Source organism: Melanostigma gelatinosum (assembly GCF_949748355.1).
Source record: "Melanostigma gelatinosum genome assembly, chromosome: 15".
NCBI lineage: Eukaryota > Metazoa > Chordata > Actinopteri > Perciformes > Zoarcidae > Melanostigma > Melanostigma gelatinosum.
In genome coordinates this window covers 13,595,800-13,616,267 of record NC_136648.1, presented here as the reverse complement: position 1 = coordinate 13,616,267, position 20,468 = coordinate 13,595,800, and the positions used below count along the sequence as shown (strand labels likewise).

General features: G+C 44.1%; 1 protein-coding gene across 1 annotated transcript in view; it reads right to left on the bottom strand.

Annotated features, from left to right (window-relative positions):
* The window catches only part of ptprsb (protein tyrosine phosphatase receptor type Sb), a 70,729-nt gene that overhangs the window by 43,345 nt on the left and 6,916 nt on the right, over positions 1-20,468 (bottom strand). The window contains exons 2-5 of the mRNA XM_079285081.1: positions 13,385-13,601; positions 9,655-9,800; positions 8,530-8,671; positions 1,451-1,639 (exon numbers count right to left, since the gene is read on the bottom strand). Of these exons, the coding sequence (XP_079141207.1) occupies positions 1,451-1,639; positions 8,530-8,671; positions 9,655-9,800; positions 13,385-13,532 (625 nt within the window). The 5' untranslated portion in view covers positions 13,533-13,601. The remainder of the gene's footprint in view (positions 1-1,450; positions 1,640-8,529; positions 8,672-9,654; positions 9,801-13,384; positions 13,602-20,468) is intronic.

Here is a 20,468-nt window from a genome sequence, read left to right as displayed (position 1 = left end):
TTTATAAATTAATTCATATTAATAATCTAAATCTGTAAAATAACTAAGGTTATCAAATAAATGTAGGGCAGTAAAAAGTACAATATTTCCCTCTGAAATGTAGTTGATAGAGACGCATAAACTGTAAATACAAAAGTAAATACAAGAACCTAAAAATGATTAAACGCTGTACTTGAACAAATGTACTAAATGTAGTTACACTCAGCCAAAATCGAATGGTTACCATCGTCACTTGAACCGGCAAAATCTGCGCTCACCAGCTAGAAACGAGGGGATTCTTGATTCATGTGCTTCAATCTGACACCGCTGTCATTGTGAACTGCATGCGTTGTGCTTGACAGGCGCAGCAAACAGTAACCACAATTTTGGAAGTGTGAGACTTAAATTTGTTTCAACAGCGTAATGGCAAACTGTGCAAACTGGGATGCAGACGCGAGGCTGACAGAGGACACTAGTGATCAGTGAAGGATATTGGCTGACAGCAGGCAGATGTCAGAGCTGGCAGGACGGAGGAGCACTGCACGGAGAATATGGATGAAGCAACAACAAAATGGTTTCGCCTCACCATCACTTTCATTCCCCCCCCCCCCCCCCCCGAGGACGGCGGAGCGAGAATGGCTCAGAAAATACATATCTGCCTACTCTAGGAGACACTGTATCATCTATACAGAAGAGCATAAACAAAGCTGAACAAACGGTCGTACGCACAAAATGTGATTCTTCTGTTTTTATTCCTCGATCTATCTGCACAGACACACTCGTCTTCTCTTTTTTTTGGAGCAGCAAAAACGCTTCCCTCCCTCTTTTGCCCGTTACTGTCTCTGGCAATTTAAGGGATCTTACATTCAGATTTTAGGACACTGAGCTCATTTCACACAATTTCAGGCTGGGCGGGTCAAAAGATAAGAGGAGCATCAGTTACATTATCATGGGTGTATCTATTGATTTTGAGAAAAGAGAATTATGCTTGTTTTTTTGGTACATTGATAATTATATTAAGCATTTATTTCAAAGATGATTTACTGTATAATTGTTTATGAACTTTATAGTGTATGTGAGAGCTGGCTTTTCTTAACTGCATGCTGCCATGTATTTTTTTTTTTTTTACATTCATGATTCACAAAGGAGAGAGATTTGTGCCTTTAAAATGTCATCTTTTTGTAATCTTTTCTCCCAAATGTTCATAAAAACAGCATTTTATCTTCTTGGCTTAAGGGGCCGCACAATTAGCCTTTTTATGAAATTGGCTTTAAAAAGGTTTTACACCCCCAAAGGATGTAGATAAACTGAGAGTGGAGCATGTAATCCCTCAATCATAATTAAAACATGATAATCACTGAATTTAGAGCAACAGGGATTTCACCTGATAGCAATGCTAAGCTTTAGAAGCACTGTTTGTTTACTTATTTTCAAATGAAATAATCGGACAATAACTGCTCGTCTATCTCACCTGATCGGAGCTGTTTGATGCGCCCCTGGCTGCCGATGGGGTCGATAGGGAGGAAGTCTTTGAACCAGGAGATCTCTGGGTCGGGGATGCCGCTGGCTGCGCACAGCATGGTGGCCGTCCTCGTTCTCTCCACCACCTTCAGCTGGGGACCCATGTCTATACTGGGGAAGCCAAATGGCAACAGGTCCTCTGGAAGGATGAACAGAAAGAAAGAAAGTATTCAGAATTGACCGGCGAAGGCAGCATTCAAAACTCATTGCAGTCAGAACACGAAGTACAGATGAGGTCGATGGAAATGTCATTCGATTTACAGGTATTTGGTCACGAACCAAAGTACTGGAGAAATGAAAATGTTTAAGTTGTTACACTTCCTATCCTGATGGGAACGTTTGTACCATATTTCATGACATTTCATCCAGTAGTTGTTTCTTTTATTTCACTTAAAACATAAAATGATATCCTCATGGTGGTGTTAAAGGAAAAGTGATCACCAACATTATTCAGATGCATCATTTGGGGACCATGTATGCCTGTGCAAAAGTTCAAGAGTTCAAACTCAGTCTGGAGCAAAGTGCTGGACTGAGTCACTGTCAGACAGCCAATGCCACGCCTAGAGTCATGCGGCTAGTGATAAAGACAGAAAGACAAGTGATAAAGACAGAAAGACAAGTGATGAAGACAGGCAGAGACAGAGGCTCGTGCTCGTGGGTCGGCTTACACAATGTGAGGATTTCTCATATTTTGGAGCAAATCCACTGGGACAATAATAAACAAATGTCTTTACTCATAAATCTTTGGGACAATTGATCTGCAGTTCTTTTAAACAGAGCGACAGAGTAAACCCTGCCATGCATTGAATCCTTACTTTCCTTCTTCCAAGGTGAAACATAAGACTTGCTCACACACATGCACAGTGATGTGAGAGCCACTGAACAACCCCCCCTTTAACACCTGCAGGCCCTTGAAAGTGGAGATCGGGGCGAGGACATATGACCGACTGTACCCTTCCTCATCAAAGCTGCATGTTCGCTCCTACAGCCAGCTAGTCATTCGGTGATCCAGTAGGCGGCACAGCCACAGCTAGGTTTTACTGTGTGTATGTGTGTGTGTGTGTGTGACAGGCCTTTTCTTAAAGAGTATAAACATACCGCCCAGGCAGCAGGAGCTACTTAAGTGCTGCATGCACACCCATATAAACACAGCCAGACACACACACACACACACACACACATAAACATACAGTACACTCCTTACCTCGAAAAACAGGTGTTTGGTGGCAGTGAACTGTGAGTTTCCCATGGTGTGGCCCTGTGTTATGTGGTGGTAATGATTCCTGTCTAATAACTATGCAGAGAGCTGCTCAGAAACAGCAGCAGCAATTAGAAGCTGGGATCAAGAGGAGGGGCAGGGCACTGGGGGTAATAAGGACTTGTTAGCAGTAATTGTTAAAATGTACCAACGATTAGAGAGGCCGGTCTGGGATGTGCCCGCATAGCGTCTGGATATGTCTGATTGCGTTGTGGGGCAGTGGATAAGTGTGTGTGTGTGTGTGTGTGTTTCCTGTATCTCTGTGTGTGTACATATTTGTTTCTATGGCTATGTTCTCTTTTGCATCTTCACAGATTTGTGCGATACTGGTAGAGAAATGTACAGACACGTCCACACATATCCAGGAAAATCAAGGCGTGTGCATGCAGAAAAGCAGTTGCTTTTCATTTCACATACACACAAACACATTCGCACACACTTTCTGTGGTGAATTGGATTAAGTGTCTCGGTGACAACAGTCCAGATGGCCAGACACGTAATCAAGCATCCATCACCACTCCTGCTTCCTCCTCTCCTTACCCTTTTCACCACTCTATCCCTCTCGCACACACACACAGACACCTCCCCCATACCTGGAAATATAATTATATATTCCACTTTCCTACAGCTGTAAAGCAATTATGAAGATGGCAATTCGCTCGGCTAATAAATCAAACTCACAAGGGCCCTTTGATTGTCAAGCGTAGCAAAAACCCCTGAAAGTTTGCTCGCTCAAGCCGTGCATCTTGGACGAATCTGGAACCAAACAGTCGGAGACGCAGACCGCGGCCGCATCAACTCCTCTCCTTCTCCGGGCCCCCTGCTACCTAACCACATGACAGTCATGTACCATATGTCTCCAAACACTCTGCGATGGGGATGAGAGGCTGAGTGGAGATAGGATCTATCGCTCTCTTTCTCTCGTTCCACAGTCATCAGCTTTGGAGCGACCCTGCCAGATAGGATTGTCAAGCCGCTTGCGGAGAGGAGGATGGAGAGGAGAAGTGCCACAAAAAGCAAGAGAGCAATCAAAGCTCAGAGGAGAGTCTGGTGATGAGTCTGAATGCTCTGTGGTTAAAGCTTAGGCGGAGATCAGGCCTTGCAGCACGCAACGTTCTGATATCAGCCAACGGAGACCCAAGTGGAAGGAGGGGACGCCCCTGCCTTCCCTCTTCATCGTCCCCGACTGATCAATACCAATAGTCCTCCTGAATGGAGGCCAGTGGTACGGCCATTGATGAAACACGCAGGAAGAGAAAGCAAGGAGAAGGGGGTAGATCGATGGGGAGGTCAGGAGGCGAGCTCCCCCGAGGCGAGAAAAATGCCAGACCTACATCTGCTGCCCCCACCCTCCCCAACCACACCCCTCTCATGAGAGTGTTCAGATGGTCTTTTTATCACCCCTCCGGCTACTTCTACATGGACTCCCTGGCTGATAATTAGAGCACACCACTGCATCGGGCTCGGGCGTGTGCACGTGTGCGTGTGGGGGTGGGTGGGCTCAGTATTCCTGTCAGGTCTTTATCAATGCTGCAAATACTGTGAAGGTGGACCTCGGACTGAAACATTAGAGGGAGGTAAGAGACACAGGGAGAGAGATGGATGGATTTATTTTTAGATATTGATTAAAAAAAACAATAGAAATACATTCTAAAGATATATGAAATTATTCGACATAACGTATTAATAATTTATAGTTCAATTCTGTTTTGTTTTCAATTAATATAATTATTTTAGAGTAAACTGTGTGTGGTGAAAATTCTGTGGAATGTAAAAATGAGAAATGATGGTGGAGCTATGGGGGTTGACAGCCACACTTGAATATGGACGGACGGATGGATGGATGGATAGAAAATGTAAACTAACACACAGCAGTTGTTCTGCTGTTCTGCAGATAGAGATAACCCAGCAGACAGATAGTTGCACTGGACATTGACGCACAGTTCACTGGAGAGGAGAATAGGGCGCTACAGGTATTCAGCCAGTCTCCTAGATGAGTCAGCGACTGCTGGAAATAGATACTGCGGGCATGGCCTTGATCACACTTTTCACCAAATGAATCATTTATCAAACACAAACAGAGCTGCACAAAACCACCGCTCATGTTCCATCTCCTGGTTAAATTGATAAGACAGCCTATGGAAAAATGCGCCATGTGTGCATAAACACTGAGTGTGTCAACAGATTTTGGGGGAACATTGGCAACGACCAACGGACATTGTTCCCTGCAGCTTTGTGTTTGTGTGTGTTTGTGTGCATCAAGAGGTTGAGAGCTCACATTTAGGCCTGGTTATGTTTGCAGAAGGGCAATCAGGCCTGGTGCCCGAAAACAGTCGTTGGAGCCAACCGAATCTGGGCAAATATGCAATTCATGCATGCGCGTGCAAGCAACACAAAAACACAAATACTAGGAAAAACAGACACACAGATACCCACACACACAGAGTCAAAACACATAATGCATTTGATGCAAACAAACAAACATGAAGCCAGGCTTTCTTTTCCTGTCTCTCTTTGTACTTCCCTCAGTCACCCAAAGACAGATACACACACGCACACACACACTAGCTTCCCCGCAGAAAATCATCATTTGTCCTGGTTAAGGAAACCGGTTGCCTATTCATCTCCCCGTTCATTTCAGCGGGGAATGACCACGTGGATGAAAGAAGCCCAAATAAAAGCCGATCTGAGGGAGCCTGATTCAGGATTAATCTGCCAGCGCTTGGCAGTCTTCAGGGGCTGTAATGCTTTGACTCCTATACACTGCAGAAGGGCTGACGGGGAGCACTTTAAATGCTAATGGCCCTTTATGATAATAGATCACAACACAATGCCGAATCGGACTTAGCATCGTAGATGAACCCCACCAAATACCCACATGTGCCCCAGCACCCTGAGCCCCACTCTGGCCCTCCTCACAGATCCAGCAGCCGGAGACTAGACACATAAAACCTGATCTCACACATAACACTCTGTTTCATACAAACATACTAGAAGAATAGACTGCAGGAAAAAAAGAATAAGAGGAAGGAGGGAGGGAATGAAAACTGTGCAGACGAAAGGGTGCATATGATGAAAGAGCCGGTTCTCCACTCAAGGAGTATAATCCTCTTGCAGGCTGAGTTGATACTCTCAGTTGTTTCCAGACGAAATGCTGCTTGAGCCGCCGGCCTGCCAATGCAGCTGCCGCCTGGGGGGACTCACTGATCTGACATTCTTGTTCATATGAAGGGTGTGTGCCGTCGTGGCAGAACATCTCTCCTCCCCCTTCTCTCTCTCACCCCCTTCCTCCCCCATCCCTCGCCTGCCTTTCTCCTAAAATGGGACACTGAGAGGTGAGTATAATCAGGATTACTCTGCACAAACCAGCCACACACGCACACACACACACACACACACGCACACAAACACACACACACACACATAAACAAAGAAATCCATGAGCATGCACACACATACACAGCTGCAATGATGAGAATCTCTCGCCCACCAGAGGTTTTTGAAACATGCAGAACTGCAGATATTCACATCTCCTGAAGGCAGAACAACACAACTGCAGTGTCCATATAAAAGAGCAGTTCGGGTGGAAAGGGGATGGGGCGGGTTTGGGGGGGGAGTCGGATAGACAGTGAGGGTCAGGCAGAATAGATGGCAGAGAAAATGAAAGAATGAATAAAACAAGAGAGATGAAATTAGAAACAGACTTCGCTGTGGGCCAAAAAAAGAGGCTGCTTGTCAAAGACAGAAAGATATATTCAGTGAAAAAGAGAAAGGAGGAAGACGAGAAGGTAATGGGATGGGATGGGTGACGTGTGATGATGATGATGTTGAAGGCACAAAAGCTTCCCTGACCATAACCTACCGCATCTCCATCCATTAGGCAGCCTACAGAGCAGTAGCGCATATCCTGTGGCCAACCACATTGCACAACGTTGCTATTAGTGTCGGTCAACCACGATACAAAATGATGCGATGAAACACATCAGGGGATGAAAAGACTTTACTCGGTCAGTAATGGAAAGTCTCCCTTCTTCGTCGTCAGTAGTGGCTGCTGAACCTTTTCTCCATTGAACCGTGTTTCGAAAAGAACACGACATTTGTGCACTGACAGCATTCTTTGATGGCATGTTCTATCAGACAGCACATCAGTTCATCACTGCAGTTGATTGCAGAGGTGTATGGCTTCGGGAGCAAACTGTCAAATAGTTGGAAGCACTGAGTTGTATTTTCTAAGGAATAGAGTTGTGAAATGGAAGTAAGTAAATGGAAATGGAAGTACATTTTCCATTGAGCAACAAGAAGAAAAGAAGAAAATATTTGCTTTTTTAATAAAACAAAAAAGTCACTTTTTGCTTTTACCTGCAAAAAGGAAAGTAAAGTCAACGATGACTCCCAAGGAGCCTCTTGGCAATTTTTTTCAAAATTGTTCATAGATAAAATAACCAGAAAGTAATGTATTTTAGCCAAATCCAGTAAATTAAATATCTAAAATCGCTATTTAAAATCCAATACTGCCATACAACCTGCTTTTTGATTTGCAGCATTGCCCACAATAACCCAGATTCACCCAGAGATAACACCATATGGCAAAAATCTGTTGGTTAACAGATGTATGTGTTCTAACCAGCATATATTGTATCACCCACTCTACACAGAGGGAAGAAATACTTCCAGAACCATATCCTCTGTTGCTAACATGTCTGCAGAGCATCTGTGCATCCGTATACGGTGTTTGAAAAAGCTAACTATGGCTACTAACATCGTTCAATGCTCGATCGATTGGTTTAAATATTGTTTAATTCACCACAGCCCTGTAATGTATTTATCAGCTGATGAGGAAGAATCAAAGACAGTAAATTCTGTTGTCGCAGAGGGGACAGGGGATGTCATGGTACACAGATCTCAGTAAGAGAAGAGTTTACACAAACAGGAAGAGCCACACACGGCCACACACACTGAGAGACTTGCCCTGGAGGTATGGTTTATGTGGTAATGCGCTTTAGATTGGGGCTGTGTGTGCAGAGATGACGGGCTGGGTAACAGATGGACAGCAGTCTATTCCCTGGGCCACCGGCCTTCTGCTTACCACACAGCCCTGCCAACTCCACAGTCCTCATCCATCTCCTGCACTTCTACACCCCTTCCACCACTCCTCCGACATCCCATTTCATCTGTATTGTTTCACACCATCCTGTAGTGTTACTTAACTCGCCTCCAACCTCCTCATCCTCCTTCTCACCTCTCCTCGACCTCTTCCTCCCTCTTGCTTTCTCTTCCTCAATTTCCCCCTTGCAGAAATGAATTGTCTGCCAAACCCGGGCCTAATCCCCTGACTTTTCTTCATGTAGTACCAGCCCAATCGGCCATCCCTCTATTTCCTCATCCTTTCCAGCTGTGCGGTATGAAAGCCAAGTGCTCAGATCCCAGGCTTGCAGCCACATGCTGCAAACTTTAGCTCATAGCATGTTGCAGCACCACATTGGATACGTTTCGCTCCTAGGAGGCAGTGCACATTAGATTGCCACCCTCACTCTGGCGAGCTATTGGGATGCTGCAGTAGCAAGCTAGCTGGCGCTGGCCAGATCACGCTCTGTCGCACTCAGAGGGACTATAAAAAGAACAGTGCACCGCAGCCTGCTGTGAAGGCAGGGTGTGGCATGGCTCTATTGTCACATCTACAACTGACAGCTCAGGGAGCCGGAGACGATGGTTGCAACCAGGTGTGTGCAAATGGAAATGTGCGTGGAGGGTTGTGGGGGGGGGGGTCTCACCTCTGATAATGGCCAGCTTTGCAGTGACAGACACCTCTGCTTCACTGCTGCGTGCCACGCACTCATAGATGTTCTCATCTCGAGGTGCTCTGAGCGGTTGGATCCTCAGCACAGCACCTGAACCTTCATCAAACTCTACAGTCTGGACGGCCACAGAACCACAGGAGAAGACACATTAGTCACAGCAGAGTAAACACACGGGTAACTACAAGAATCGTAAACTCAAATGTTGTGAATCATTAACTTTGCATAGTTTTATTTTACCGTAATAATGTGGTAACAATCATAGTGTGATACTTCGTTGATTTCCTAAAAGGATTTTTTTTTTTTTTTTTAACTTGCTCTCCCCTCCACGAGGTCAGGCTCAGCTATCGTCCTGGAGCTGGCAGGGATTCAGAGTCTTGCACAAAGACACTGCAGCGAGGTAGACACTTACCAACATGGGGTATCTCTAACCATTGGGTCTTATTAGTTCATCAATACAAAATCAGTCCTCGAATGCGATTGCACGGCCCTGTGGAATAGCCTGTCTGACAGCATATAGCGCAGGGACAACAATGTGTGCATTTGAATATGCAATCTGATCCACATTTTTATGTGACACCTTTGAAAAATGCTCTGTGATTCTGTTGCAATACATTTGTCCACAATGATTACATTTGCAATTTGTGTCGTTTTGAAGTCGAATTAATATTCTTAACATCATTTTTGGGGAACGTGCTTCTTCACTCACTTGACGAGAATTAGCTGAGAAAACTGCACCGCCCTCATGTCTGTGCTTTAACTTCATAGCTAACGACAGGAGTCGATGAGTCAACTAGTAGCATGGTGCTACTGATCGCTGTGCTATGCTAAACTTGTCAACGCATGGACCTTGCTCCATATTCAGCTTACGGACAAGAGAGTGGTGTCAATATTATCATCAAACTCTATTTCACAAAACAATGTTGAACTACGCCTTAAAGAGCAATATCTGATCTGGCACGAATAAATATTGAAAGATCTATCTGTCTAGAAATATACTGTATAACCAATAGTATACATCCACATGTCTTTATCATGTACTGCTTTGTATTCATGATGCTTCCGCAGGAGGAGTTGACCATTGTGCATTGTGACAACCACCTCGATGCGCTGGGAGTTGACCTTCTTGCCCTTCTTGTTCCAGTAGACGACAGGCTTGGGATTGCCGGTGGCCTGGCACACAAATGATGCCACACCCCCTGACACTCCGATCTGGTCTGTGGGAATCTTGGTGAACTTTGGGGGACCTGAGAGACAGAGAGAGGAAGAGGGGAAGAGAAAAGAAAAAAAACACTGGTGTGAAAATTGATACCCTAACAGCCAGAGTACATCAAACTGACTCCAAAGCCAGCAACGACCCCCTGCTGACCACGCCCCATTTCCCTCAGTCAGTGACCGGTCAGGCTGACTTGTGTTCTGATGGCTGCATGTTGTGCTTACTTCCTGGGTATCATCTCTAGAGGACACACTGAAGGACTTCCTGTGAGTCATAAATAAAAGATGGGGTTGGGCTTCAGAGGAATATCTCTCTGTCTCTCTCTCTCTGTCTGTCCATCTCTCTCTCTGTCTATCCATCCATCCATCCATCCATCCATCCATCCATCCATCCATCCATCCATCCATCCCCCTCTCTCTCTCTCTCTCTCTCTCTCTCTCTCTCTCTCTCTCTCTCTCTCTCTCTCTCTCTCTCATCTCTCTCTCTCTCTCTCTCTCTCTCTCTCTCTCTCTCTCTCTCTCTCCTCTCTCTCTCTCTCTCTCTCTCTCTCTCTCTCTCTCTCTCTCTCTCTCTCTCTCTTCTCTCTCTCTCTCTCTCTGCCTCCTCCAGGGCAGGCTATCCTTGTACTGCATGCAGCACAGGCTGTCATGACACATGAGTGTTTCACAGGTAGAAAAAGTGTTGGCTGCACATTCACAGCATATAAGTGGTTTAAATGTATAAATATCAGAGGTGCCATGTTGTGCCTGCATTCTCTCACTAATATGAGGGGATTTGCACTTTACTTTTGCAAATTCTAATAATCTTAACAACTACAATGAACCAACACTTATTGTTTTGATTCCCAGCTCTGCCTCAGCGGTGGAACTATTTGTCTTCTGTTATGACGCAAAATAGCAATTTCTAAGTCCGATATTGAGCCAACAGTACTGAACCTATATTTTTCACAGTGGCTGAGTCAGATCAATCAAACAACTTCATGCCCCCCCCCCCCCGCGCGCTCTATCCATCTGTGGCCTGTTGCCATGGTGCCCAGCTTAACTCCTCCTCAGCTACAGAATCACTGCCATCCATCAGGATGACCCTTACCATAGCAACCTGGATCTCCCCTGGGTCTGGGTGGGTGAGGTCCTGCTGTGTTGATTCACTTCTGCTCTCAAGACAGAACAGGAACAGAAAACTGCCTGTCAAACAATCGCCAGCAGATTCTCTTTGCACATTTTTCCCACTTCGGCTCACTTCACTGGCTAACAGCCACTCAGACCACCTTCCAGTTTCACCGCAATGCCAATGACAGTAAGTGGAATAACACCGTGTCAAAAGACTTCTCCTGTGCATGAATGCTGCAATTTGTGCCTCCAAAAGACAAACTCTGAATGTCAGAAATAAAGTGGTTTCATTTTATGTTTGCTATAAGAGGAAGAAGCAAAAAGCTGGCACAGTATAGTCCATCAGAACAAATTTATGCCCACCATTTTAGAACTCAAGAGCGGGATATTTCCTGCTTCTTCGACTCTTTACAAAAGCACACTAAGTATTGAGCAAATTTGCCGTTTTCCCCCTGCCAAAAATGCAAGAATGTGAAATATCAAAAGTCCCCCAAAAAAATGTCATGGCTGAAAACGGTCTTCTCCTGGCTGTGGGATTATGAATGAATTTCATGTTCTTCTTACGACTTCTACATGGGTTTCAGTGGCTTTATATTGAGTCCAAAACTGTGTTCTCTTAAATGCGCTTCACCACCAATCCTCGTGCAAAACGGAGCCCACTGGCAATGTTACCACTTAAGCCTCTTCTCAAAGCCAGAGGAAAGCACTACAAGGCACCGGCTGTGGATGGATTCACACTCAACAGAGACCTGTAATGAATTGCAGGTTATAGAAAGCTGCTCCATGGAAAACGAGGGACTAATGAGGACCTCTGTCTCTTTAATAGTAGGTTTCACTCTGTCGCACTAGGCAGGTCTACCACTGATCTACCACTGGTCTGTTTTTAATGAAACACCTTTGTAACCTGACTGATGTACTGATGTGCTCAGATGTGACTGAAACCACCAGCAGGTAGCATGCCATTTAAAGAGAAAAGTATTTGGTACAGGTTTAATTTGTCATTTTGGAAAAGTTATTTTGGAGAAAATAGTGTAACTCCAGTTGAAATGTTCCATTACCTGCTGCTTTAAAGACACAGTAGTACAAACCAGCCGTGGCCTGACAAGCCTTTTAGCCTCTCTTAGTCATGCATCTCTTCCTCTTTGTGCGTCTTTGCTGTCAAATCTGTTAGCATCTCACAGCCAATTGTGTCCAACAAAACAAATTATGTGATACAAAGATGATGAGGACGGAAGTTGAAGGACGGATATGTGTACACATAGGATCAACAATTAAAAGGAATTATTCATAACTAGATTTGCATGATTTTGACATTGTTTGTGTCTGAAAGTTGAATGTGGATAATTTTTTGTGGGGGAAAAAACAAACATGTTTTGCATAGAATTCAAACAGTATATCATTTCTGTAATGAATTCATTAATTTTCAAAAAGGCGGCAGAGATTTTGAGCCATCTAGTCTAAGGAGATATAAATCTCACCTTTCAGGACTACGGTACTGTCTGTTTTCCTTAAGGAGGCCCTATTGGGTGGAAACAATAATTCAGAAAAGATAAGAAAAGTTGTGATACCTTTGGGTAATTTTGTTCCGTCTCAGTGTGACTTTACAGTCAACACAGCCTAACAGTGTAGTTTATTGTACACCTGTGAACGAGGATGTTCCCGTTCTGTGTGTGCAAAATCATAAAAAATGTGATAAACTTTGCAGGAGAAACAGTAAAGAATAGTGAAGATTTGCGAAACAAATTGCTGATGGAAGAAAAAAAAACATGTTTATTTAAATTTTTATTTATTAGAGAACGCTAGGGAGATATGGGAGAGAGCTTTTTTACAGCACTATCCGTTCTGCAGAGACACACTGTCTGTAGGTGGTCCAAAGGCAGAGATCTTCAACTGAAAGTTATTTGTTGTGTCATCCTACCTCTTCACTGAATATAAAAATATTTGCGATATTACGTCGGTCTTCTCAAAAGATCATGGCCTCAGATTGCTTACACGAATGGAAAATGAAAAATAGATCCCCATTCCTAACAGCGAGAAGTGCTGTCCCCATCTTTAGCCTGCATCCTCTTCCTGAGTGTGTGTGTGTGTGTGTGTGTGTGTGTGTGGGTGTATGTGTGTGGACTACCGAGGCAGGTAATCTGTGTAAATGTTGCAATCAACGAGATGATGAGGAACATGCTCATGTGACCTACAGGGTTATCAAAGCATATTAACAACGCCACAGACCAGAGCTGATGGCCTGGCAGGCTTGGTTTCACTCCTTTGACACACGCACAGGAGGTGCGACACGTTCACATGTCTTCACACCTTTTGTTCATCGCATTTACTGCTGACAATATACCAGCTGCCATTCAGCTACGAAAGAGAAAGAAAGGTTGCCTACAGCTAGCAAGGTAATGTGTTATCACTGCAAATTACTGACATAGCTAACTAGACAGACAGACAGACAGACAGACAGACAGACAGACAGACAGACAGACAGACAGATAGATAAAGGTAGTCATACCTGGTGCTCCACACACACTGCTCAAAGGGCTGGTTAACAGGATAATCAAGGGCAGCAGCAGACCCCTCAGGAGAGAGGGGCAAATGCGGAGCCCCAGGTTAGGCCTCCTGGTCTGGACTAGAACTCCACCCGTCCCGGACGGAGGCATGGCACCACCGTGGGTTGGTTGGAGATGACGGAGATACAGGTTGGGCTTCACTCAACAAGGGTGGGCACTCTGCAGACACATGCAAAAAAAAACAACAACAACAACATGAAGGTCAGCTGAAACCAATGAAAGGCATGTCTCCTCCACCTCTGATTCATCGTGCCGCCTTTGGAGCGGCAGCTGAAATGTCAGCGCATCATGAGGGGAGAGGGAAAGCATCCAATAATTCATGAGAAGAGAGAACATCCTCATGAAGAAAATTAAAGACAAATTCATGCTAATGCAGGATTAGGTCTTTTGATTTAGCCAGAGCACTTGATTTGGGATTAACAGCTCAAGCAGGCCAAGCTCTGACTGAACTAATACCAGAACAATGGAGGCACTGCTCAGCAACTAAGACAAGAAACAGACTCAAATAGTTCTCTGCATACTGCCTCTGTATTAATAAGAATCCCTTTTCTAGTGAGCCGTGAAATGAGCCGCAATGGTACATTTTTAAGAGGGTTTTTTTGTCCTCAGATGTCCTAATAATTTCATTTAACTTTAGCTTTGGCCTAATTCCTTTTTAGCGTTCAGTATTTTACTGTTCTGGTGGCATGTAAAAGAGTTAATGCAATAATAATACATCTACAGACCAAGAAGGCAAAGCACTTAAACAGAGAGGATTGAGGGGTCGGTAGGAATGCGGCAAAATTCAATGAAACCAAATGTATCAGAAAGTGCTGGTTTAATAGATGTTGCCCCTCTTGTTAAGCCCCTAGCCTTGGGGGGGGGGGGGGGGATCTCTGTGAGTATTTTGCTCTCTTTCCTCACATAACACATACAATGACGCACATTTGGAAGTCTGAACATAATTCAGCTCTGTCTGCGTACAGAGATTTAGACAAGCTATGCAGAAGCTCCCTGTCTGGGATTCAATAACTCCTTAGTCCGATCGAGCTCTGCCGACCCCCACCCCTCTGCCCGATGTGTCAGAACGCAGGTGGGGAAGCCAAATCAGAAGGGAGCCTTTGTTAACCTGTCAAATATCTACACAAATTCACGTCTCCCCTCAAGTACAGAGCACAGGATAACATATATGCTCTCGGGGGAGACACAATATGTAGTCACAGGTGACAGGCCACATTGTGATCGGCACATAAATATGTGCAAACACCCGTGAGCGCACTTTCACCCTGACATCCCGATACAGGGGCAGAAATGGAGTAGTAGTGGCGATGGGGCCGACCCTTCCTTTACGACACCCTTTACTAAATGAAAGAGGCATATCTGGTGAGATACATATTCAAAGACTCCTTCTAGCCACTTATTGAGCTAATGACCTGCTCAAACACATTACTGTCTGCCGGCTCCGACACTAAAAATAGCTCATCTGAAAACATGGCCGCCTATCTGATAGGGGCTCGTTTTCGCACCGCTTTGCCCTCGTCTTATCAAGCGCCTCGTAATAGACGTTGAATAGAAAAGCTTTCAGCGTCCCCTTTTTTTCAATTGAACAATCTGATTAGAAAAATCAGATCAGGGCTCATTCAAGCACCATTGGCAGCATGTTAAGTAAATTCTCCTCTTACGGAAACTCAATTTGCCGCTTTTAATCTAACTAGGAGGACTGCTCAGCGTGGGGCAGCTGAAACGTTAGGTACGCCTCGTATGTTGCTCGTGTGTCTGCTTCCTTTGTCCTGTGTGCTGGATTTGCTGGGGCCTTCATACGTCTGTGAACTCAGTCTAACCCCATCATTCTCAGTTCATCCACCCCTCCCCGTTGTCTATCACCTGCTGACAAAGCCCTCTCTACTCTACCTCTACCATAGACGCTCACCCGATACGTAATCCTTAATCTTACCCTCCCGCATTAGTCGCCATATTCCTAAAATCTCCTCTTCTCCCATCTACTTTCATCCGCTTCCTCCCCTCTCCTCTCCTCTCTCCTCCTCGACTCCCTCGTTGGTAACCTCTTCTGTCTGGATGCCATCTCCTCCCTGGCACCTTGTCATTCGTCTTCTCTTTCTATACACACTCTAACCCCCTGCTTGTATCCAAATCCTCTTCCTTTCCCCGAGCTGCCCCATAGCCGGCTGCTCCAGCTGTTGTTGGTCCATTGACACAACAAAAGGGCTTCGAGCATCCCACAGCTGTGAATGTTGAAGGAGCGAGCCAAAAGAGATACAGACGCAGCAGCAGACCAGGCCGGTCTGGGCACGTCTGCGCTTGTGCTAATGGTATTTAACGCTTTCCGGCCACGGTCCACCGCTCCGCAAATGTAAATAGACAACGGCCTTGCCCTCTTGCTTGTCGCAGAAGTAGAATTAAAAGGCGTAACCATTGTGAGCATGAATATTCTCATGACTCAGACCTACCTACTGCCTCTACAGCCCCCTCACGGATATGACAACCTGCTCTCCCCGATCATCTGGCTCAGCATCCGAAGGCAGCAGGCGTTGGTCTTATTGCCTTTTCAGCGTGACAACACAGATGGTCAGCCAGACAGAGAGATTGATGGGGGTACGTGTGCTATTTATTGCGGGGAGGCTGATAATGACACCATAGCTCAGGTGGTGAAATGTACACCGGTTATTGTGCTCCATCAGGCTGATGAAATAACAATGTTTAGGTGGCATCCAACCTGCCCCTGCTCCGCTGGGTCCCTTGGAAGATGACATGTTTTGTTTTTCTCACCTCTCCCAACCCCCCTCCCCCCTTTACCCACGATGCCTTTCACCACAAGTGGGTTGAGATGGTCTCACAGGGCCTGTCTCCATGACGACGAGTTACGATGGAAAGACCAGATCTGTTTCCTGCTATCAGTGAGAGTACACCTGATAGGAGGCTTGTGTTCTTTTTATGTCTTTAAGCTTTAATACTGATCCAGTGCTGTGAGCAAATGTGTGTTACGGTGCTTGGGGGACCCGGCAGAAGAAAAAGAGTTCGGAAAACATTTTTTATTTATATTTAAAGGAAACACAATGGGAGGAAAAACTGAATCCAGCCTATGGCTGTGCAGTGCACCACAGAGGTGTTTAGGGTTTGACCAATACAATTACATCCACTGTGATTTGTCCTCTTTCCTCTTTTTACCAATGATTCTGAACTTCTAGCATACACATATATATTTTTGTATTCAATTATGTCTGGCTTTGTGAGCCAGCTTGGAGAGGAAAAAGTTTGTTGTAGGGGCCGTAGATTGCAAGAGGACACAAGGAAGGGCTGGGACTGATATTACCTCACGTTTCCTATGACCCTGGAACCTGTAGGCACACTACTCTCACAAAAAGCATGCACACCCACACACACACACACACACACACACACACACACACACACACACACAAACATGGCAGATGGCAAAGCATCGTGGGGGAGATTGGCACTCACTCTCTCACAAGTCCCTTCTCACTCTCTTAAACACACAGCCCACAGACACACAAATATACACACACACACACACACACGTTGAGGATCAGAGGCACAGGATGGAGCACGGCTTACTGCAGGCATGAGCTGCACCGCCCCGGTTACATTTTTAGCAGTGGAAATGAACTATTTGAGGCTCCTCTCTAACAAGAAAACACACCTGTCACTCAAATACTGCGATTCTTTGCCCAGAATATAAATGAATCAGGAGACTTGGGCGCTTGAACTAAATCTATATCAGTCATAATGCTGCAGGATGCTGAAATTAAACGATGGTCCCCGACACAGTAAACATCCAAACAATGTTATCACAGGAAGCATCGACAAATAGCAATACGATTCCCAAGCGGAGGCAACATCACGGATCTGAAGCTATAATCAAGGTTGCTGCTGGATTTTCACACTGCTGAGAGCAAATATGACTTAAACAGCAATCTCACAGCAATCCTGCAGGTACGAAAAGAAAGCCCATCTATTTCATTGTTATGCGTTTCATGATCAAGCAGTATACCGCTAACACAATTTCTCATTCATCAATTATTCTAGCAATGTATTCATTCAAGGATATGTATCCTCATCATCAGTAATTATTTCGTTTGACTGATTGATTTCTGGATTCTTTTTCAGTTCATGTCACTTTAAATGTAATCATTTGGGGGGTTTGACTGTTGGTCAAAAAGGCCATTTTAAGACATTACTCTGAACTGTGGTGAATTGAGATTTGCAATTCTCCTCACTGCATTATTAATTACTGAACTAAATTATGAATAAAATGACTAATTACACACTAAATCATTAGCTAACACAAAAAATAATAGCTTCGTTGATTACAAAAATGAATAGTAAAGTTGACATACCAAGTAATACCAATAATAAATTCCGTTCTCAGGTGTGTTTGCTTTTAGCTGACTCTTGTGTTATTTGTTTTTAGTACTGTTTAATCTACTGCTTGATTTTGCGTTGTATTTTGATGCTGCGGTCTCGGCCAGGTCTCTCTTGCAAAACAGGTTTCCAACCTCAATGAGACTTATTAATTAAAGGTTAAATCAATGAATACATAAAGAAGAAGAATATTTGTTTTATCTATTTATCTAACAAAATATGTTTTTATTTTCATGTTTGAAATAGAGGGAAAATACTTTATGGGTTTGATGACATCATATTCATTTATTCATTTGTATTCATTATTTCTTTCAGTCATAGATCGAAGTATGAGGTAAATAAGTATGAGGTAAGAGTACAGACTTACTTTCGGCCTACTTGTGTGGGTTATTTGTATAAATGAAGGTTTTAAAATCCCTTTTCTTTGAGGAGCTGTGCATTTTCCATTTCCTTTCTTTGATGAAAGTGTATGTAGATATTCAGGTATCGTGGAGTGTGTGTGTCTCTGTTTCAGAGCTTTCAAATCTCTCTCATATGTCCCCTGTGTCTTCAGTGGGACGTTTGTTTTCATACTTTATGATGTGATCTTCAGACAACCAGCATGATTTTCTTATTATCATGAAATAATGATATCCGAGTGATGAAAATAGCTTTCCTGGAATAATGTGAAAACAGAATTGAAATATTGTATCCACCCACGTCCTCTCTCTGGCTTTCTGTGGCAGGGAGCATGAGTTTTGCTTAAGGCCAATATTTAATTAACTGACCGCCTGCTGCTAACAGGGTATAGAGGATACGACACTAGAATGGCCCATTACTGCTGATGTAAGATGTCAAATTTTCTTAACTCTAAACTTTGATTTTCTTCATTTTGGCCACATTTACAGCAACATCCTCGCTGTCTGACCCTTCTGTCTAATCCTACCAAGAAGTAAAGGAGCTATTAGCCTTTCACACTGCACACCAATAGCATCACACACCAGCGATACCAGTATTTCTGACCATTTCTGCGGTTAGATCGCTCAAAGCCCCTAAAACCTTCTGGATGTGCTTCAGTTTTTGTTAATCACAACCCCATTTCACAGCCAAGAAAACATGGATTTGTGATTGACGAACAAAGGGACGGCTGGTGAGACAAGCGTGACTGAAATCGTCCCCCTCCCCAATCCTAATGTGCAAAAAAAGAACCAAACTAAGTTTCTCTTTGACTTCAATCTCTGCATGTCTAGGACATCGCAAAGCTGCCGCAGCCCAACAATAGTGCTGCAAATGTGCACCCACGCATCTTAAAGGGGCTCCACGGTCAAATAAACCAACGCAGCTAGCAAGAGGCATCCAGTAATGGATGCATTGGCCTCGTGTGAGCCCAGCAACAGATGGACTGGCTCCCGCGAAGCAGGAAATGTATTACCCAAATGGTATAAAAGTACATATAGGGCAGATTATCAAAGGGGATGAGACCAGAGGGAATCTAGTGAAAGTGTTTATGGGCGTGAAGTGAAGTGAAAGTCACAGTTAATGTTGATGAAGAGTCAGCTTCAGTAAATCTTTATATTTCCTTTAAATTTGATATTGTAATATCATTAAATATGGCCATATTATTATTAGAACATATTGTACTATGTTGGCTTAAGTTACATTAATTTACAGTACATTATTCTCCAACCATTGTTGCAACAACGAATGGTCCTTTAATTAATCTCCAATGTAACGCCACCTGTTTTTTGAGGTGTTACTTTCACGTACCAACCGCTTCTGCGTACTTTAGAAACATTTGAACTAAATGTAAAAACAATTTTGAAAAGGGATAAGAAAAGCATATTATATATTGCTATAAATACTTTCAAATCTTAAAGAGATTGCTTTGAAAACACAAGCTAAATCTGCCTGGTACTCAGTTCCAAAAACAGCTGAATGTTGTTTATAATATTTATATTTCTTTAACAAAGGTGAGAAAGGTATGAAGTTATGTAGCAGTCAGTGTGAATGTGCCCACAATCTATATGTCCCAAATTTGGTTCAAACGGGAGCTATGCGTCACACTGCTGGGTGAAATCCTCACAGCTTCTGTTACGACAATTTTCATGCTTTGAAATAAGTTGAAGGATTACTTTCTCCTCCGTGAGCTGAGTCAATTTTTCAACCCCTTAAGCTCATAAACCTCTTTCAAACCCGCTTGAGGTAATGCCAAAAATGCAATGTCATCCAGCGAAGACATGGCTGGGTTTGTTTTGTTCCTTACAAAGAATCGACAATTTGCAGATACAGTTTCACCCGACAGGTGAAGGTTTCCCCCTGACAACAGCGGCATCGCCACATATAAACACCTACGCAACGTTCACACCAACTGAAACAACGACTCAGAGCTCCCAAACACCCAAACATATTTGGAAATTTCTTCTCTCTCTCTCCCTGTTGCTTGCTCCTCGGAGGCAGCCGATCTCTTGTGCAGCGACTCATTACGCAGGCTGATGGTTGAGTCCTTGTCAACTCACCGTCCAATTAGCATATCTAAGGCTGGCACAGACTCTTATCCTGGCGGGAGAGAGAACTGTATTTACATACTGATGTCCACATAGTTATGCACTTGCATGTACATCCCTAATTGTTACACAGCTCTGACACATGAGAGAAGAGGCATTG